General features: G+C 37.4%; 1 protein-coding gene across 1 annotated transcript; it reads right to left on the minus strand.

Moving 5' to 3' along the window:
- Nucleotides 1–394: 394 nt before the first annotated feature.
- LOC110709352 lies at nt 395–2940 on the minus strand. Its single transcript, XM_021887564.1, has 3 exons — nt 2189–2940; nt 1476–1577; nt 395–1364 (listed from the first exon to the last, which is right to left on the minus strand). The coding sequence occupies exons 1-3, from the start codon at nt 2938–2940 to the stop codon at nt 395–397; spliced, it is 1824 nt and encodes a 607-aa protein (XP_021743256.1).
- Nucleotides 2941–3893: the final 953 nt, after the last annotated feature.

Below are 3893 nucleotides of genomic sequence, written 5' to 3' on the forward strand. Positions count from 1 at the left end.
AATCTCTTTCTTCACTACCTCCCCCATTTGGGGATGTTGTTTCTGTTGTCGCTCATTAGAACGAAGAGCACCCTCCTCAAGGGTTATGTGGTGTGCACATAAAGCAGGGCTTATACCTTTGAGGTCATCTATGGTATATCCTAAAGCACCTTGGTGCCTTCTCAAAACACGCATAGTTCTTGAGCTTGGCTTTCGCTCAAAGATGCACTAACAATCACGAGATAAGTAGAATTTGGGCCGAAGAACTCATACCTATGGTGTGATGATAGAGATTTGAGCTCTCCATGGGAACACCTTTACCTTCCTTGGTTGAAGCTGCTTGCAAAGCCTCTTGAATTGAGATTTTCATGCATATTTTCTTTTCACTTCCCTTAACACTCCCATCTGGCAAATTCTAATACAAAGACATTTCCTTGCTAGGAGCACCTATCTTTTTCTTATTCAACAAAACGCACTCGAGAGGATCATTAGTTGTGAGCAAGTGCTCATGCATGGAATGTACAAGATTATCTAAAATTTTAACTCTCACGCAATTCTCAAGAGATGAAGAAGGATATTTCATACTTTCATTCAAATCAAATTCAACTCCCGCATCTCCAATTTTTAGTGAAATCTTAGCACTTTTGACATCAATCAAAACACCCGAAGTAGAAAGAAGCGGTCTACCAAAAATAATAGGAATTGTAGAATCCTCATCTATCTCAAGGACCATAAAATCTACCAGAATGATGAACTTTCCTACCCTTAAGGGAACATCCTCCACCTTACCCCTTGGAATCCTAATTGATCTATCGGCTAATTGCAAGGTAATGTTGGTAGGTAAAAGTTCTCTGTTCTCTAGTCTTTGATAAACCGAGTATGGCATAATGCTAACACTAGCTCCTAAGTCACACAAAGCATTATCAATTTGCATTTTATAAATAGCAAAAGGTATAGAAAAGTTTCCGGGATCCTTCAACTTGGGTGGAATTTTGTTCATTATGATTGCACTACCATTCTCGGTCAAGCTAACCGTTTTCGCCACATCACATGTCCTATTTCCACTCAAGATCTCCTTAAGGAACTTGGCATGATTAGGCATTTGTTCTATCACATCGGTGCAATGAAAAGTAAGATGAATTTGTCTAAGAATCTCTATAAATTTCCCAAATTGCTCATCCAATTTGTGCCTATTAAACTTTTTGGGGTAAGGGAGCTTGGGCTTGTAGACTACTTTTTCTTTATCTTTCACCTTCTCAACTTGTTCCTTAGAAACTTCCTCAACCAAAGGGTTCTCATCTTCCTCAATCTCAATTTGACTCTTGCTAGGACTCTCTTTAGCAACACTCTTCTTAGAAACCTTAATCTCAAGTACCTTACCACTCCTAGTCACAATTGCATTTATAAGGCTCTTAGGAGCAAAGCTTGGTGAAATTAAAAAAAAAATTGTAAATTCCTTAAACTCACTAGCCAATTGAGAAATTTTGGTCTCTAACCCCTTATGGTAAGTCAACATGTCATTGAACTTCTCATTACTTAGGAACATGTAGGTGTTCAACAATTTGGCTTGCTTCTCTATGATATCCTCCAAGAAACTCCTAGAAGAAAATGGTTTATCATAGATATTATCACTTTCGCCTTGCGTATTTGGAATAAATCCAAGTGGGGTAACTCTTTGAACATTTGTTTGAAGATTTCCCGTACTTTGATTGCTCTAATTACCTCAACATTGATTTTGGCCACAATCGTGATTATGGTTACCATAACCTTGTTTACAATCCCCATATTATTGGCCATGATTTTTACCATTATAACCATGGTTGTTATAGATACCACAAAACCCTTGGATTCCATGGTTTTTATAACCAATATTTTGGTTATAATTATCATAGTTTCCTTGGTTGTGAAATTCCTATTCCTAACATTCCTTTGAACATCAAATCTTGATCAAACATTATTATTATTAGCATCATAATTCACCTGTTCATTCTCATTCCTAACATATTCATCATAAGGACCATTAGGGCAAATAGAAGCATCATGATCATTCATTCCACATAAATCACAAGACCAACATTCTCTAACCATGCAACAAGAAGAGGGAAGAGTGTTATGGAAAGAAGGTGTAACTCTCCGCTTAATTTAGGAGGGAAGAGTCGGTGCTTGTGAGGTTGCACTCTCGAGCTTAACCTTGATAGAAACTACCTACTTCCCTATGTCCGAAATTTGAGTTGACAAATTGTTAATAGCATTAAGTTGTTCAAATGAGCATCCCGCAGTGCTACTCTTGTTTATCGGCTCTTTCTCACCATCTTGCCATTCCATGTAGTGTCTAACTACATTCTTAATGATATCTACAACCTCCTCCTCGGTCTTGTTCATGATTGGGCCTCCAGCTCCGGCATCATAACTTGACCTCCCTTGAGGACTCAAACTACTATAAAATATTTGAATGATTAGGTAAGTGGGGATTCCATGGTGAGGACACTCGCGTTGATACTCTTTGTATCTCTCCCATGCTTCATAGAGGCTTTCACTAGACCTGTGCTTGAAACCTTGAATCAAAACTCTTGCCTCCGTCGTGTTCTTTTGAGGGAAGAAACGGGAAAAGAATTCTTTGGTGACTCCATCCCAAGTTCTCAAAGAATTAGGCTTCACTTCCTTGTCTAGCCACTCTTGAGCTCTTCCAATTAGAGAGAAAGGAAATAGCTTGAGCCTTATGAATTCTTGAGCAACCCTGTTCACCTTAATTTTGTTGCAATAATTCTCGAACTCCTTAAGATGATTAAGAGGACTTTCATATATTCCTGCACTATATTGCCGCCTTTCAATCAAAATTATCATTGCCGGCTTGATTTCAAAATCACTATCTCCGATCAATAATGGAGAAATCCCGCTCTCATACTTGTAAGCACCCATAGTGCCCAACTCCTTCAATGTAACCCTCGGGACTTCTCCCATGTTAACTTGTACACGCAAACTCGAAGGAAAATATTAGTAACACGGCTACAAATGTAGCCAAAATAAAAAAATCTTTTGTATTTTCGAAATTTTGTGAAATTGACTCAATAACAATAGCAAACAACTACGCCGTTCCCCGGCAAAACGCCATTTTGACTACGAGTGGAGACTGGGTCATTAGACTAATCTTCCCTAGGCCAATCAAAATTTAAATCACTCAACACACCCTTGTAACTAGTATAAGGGTAAGTCAAGGGTTGAACTTCAAGGAATGGGAGGTGAATGTTAATGCTAAAGCTAAGCTATTTCGAAGGTTATGGCGAAGTGTTGGGTAACAATTCAACCAATACAACAAAGGGAAAATCAAAGTACCTAGGAACTAGGAATTAGGATCCACATGCATATTTAATGAACACCCATTAATTGGGATACGCAATGATTGATTCAAGAAATGCAAAGGAAGAACGATAATGCAACCAACTACGAGAGACTCTAACGAGCTATAATAGTTGTTCTCCTAGAGGTCTAACTAGCGCCAACTACGAGAGACTCTAGCTAGGAAATTTACTAGACAGCTCAATCGACAAATGCTATACACAAATAAATTGTCCTTATCAATGTGAACTTACAATGCAATCTAGGATGAAAAACAAGGTTGATCACTCCTTACAAATCATACACATACACAAAATTAATCAACCAATTTAATCACACACAATTAAAAACCCCCAATTAATTATGATCCATTACTTATACATTCTTTACCACATTCCTAGCAAGCAAACTACTCACAATCCATTAATGAAATAAAAAGCAAAACTACACAATTCATTAAATTCATCATCATCATTCTAATCAAACTAATCCAATCAAAAATTCAATTAAATTCAACAATCAACAAAATTAAGGAAAACAAAGCTAAAGATTGAATTAAATTGAAAGAGATTCTTTCA

Source organism: Chenopodium quinoa, unplaced genomic scaffold (genome assembly GCF_001683475.1).
Source record: "Chenopodium quinoa cultivar QQ74 unplaced genomic scaffold, ASM168347v1, whole genome shotgun sequence".
NCBI classification, from domain to species: Eukaryota; Viridiplantae; Streptophyta; class Magnoliopsida; order Caryophyllales; family Amaranthaceae; genus Chenopodium; species Chenopodium quinoa.

Coding starts and splice junctions, on each gene's coding strand:
- LOC110709352 (XM_021887564.1), bottom strand. CDS start 2,940: ATGGGAGAAGTCCCGAGGGTTACATTGAAGGAGTTGGGCACTATGGGT. Junction 1,578..2,188: donor CAAATTTCGGACATAGGGAA/GTAGGTAGTTTC, acceptor ATTTTCTTCTAG/GAGTTTCTTGGAGGATATCA. Junction 1,365..1,475: donor ATGTTGACTTACCATAAGGG/GTTAGAGACCAA, acceptor AATTGTGACTAG/GAGTGGTAAGGTACTTGAGA.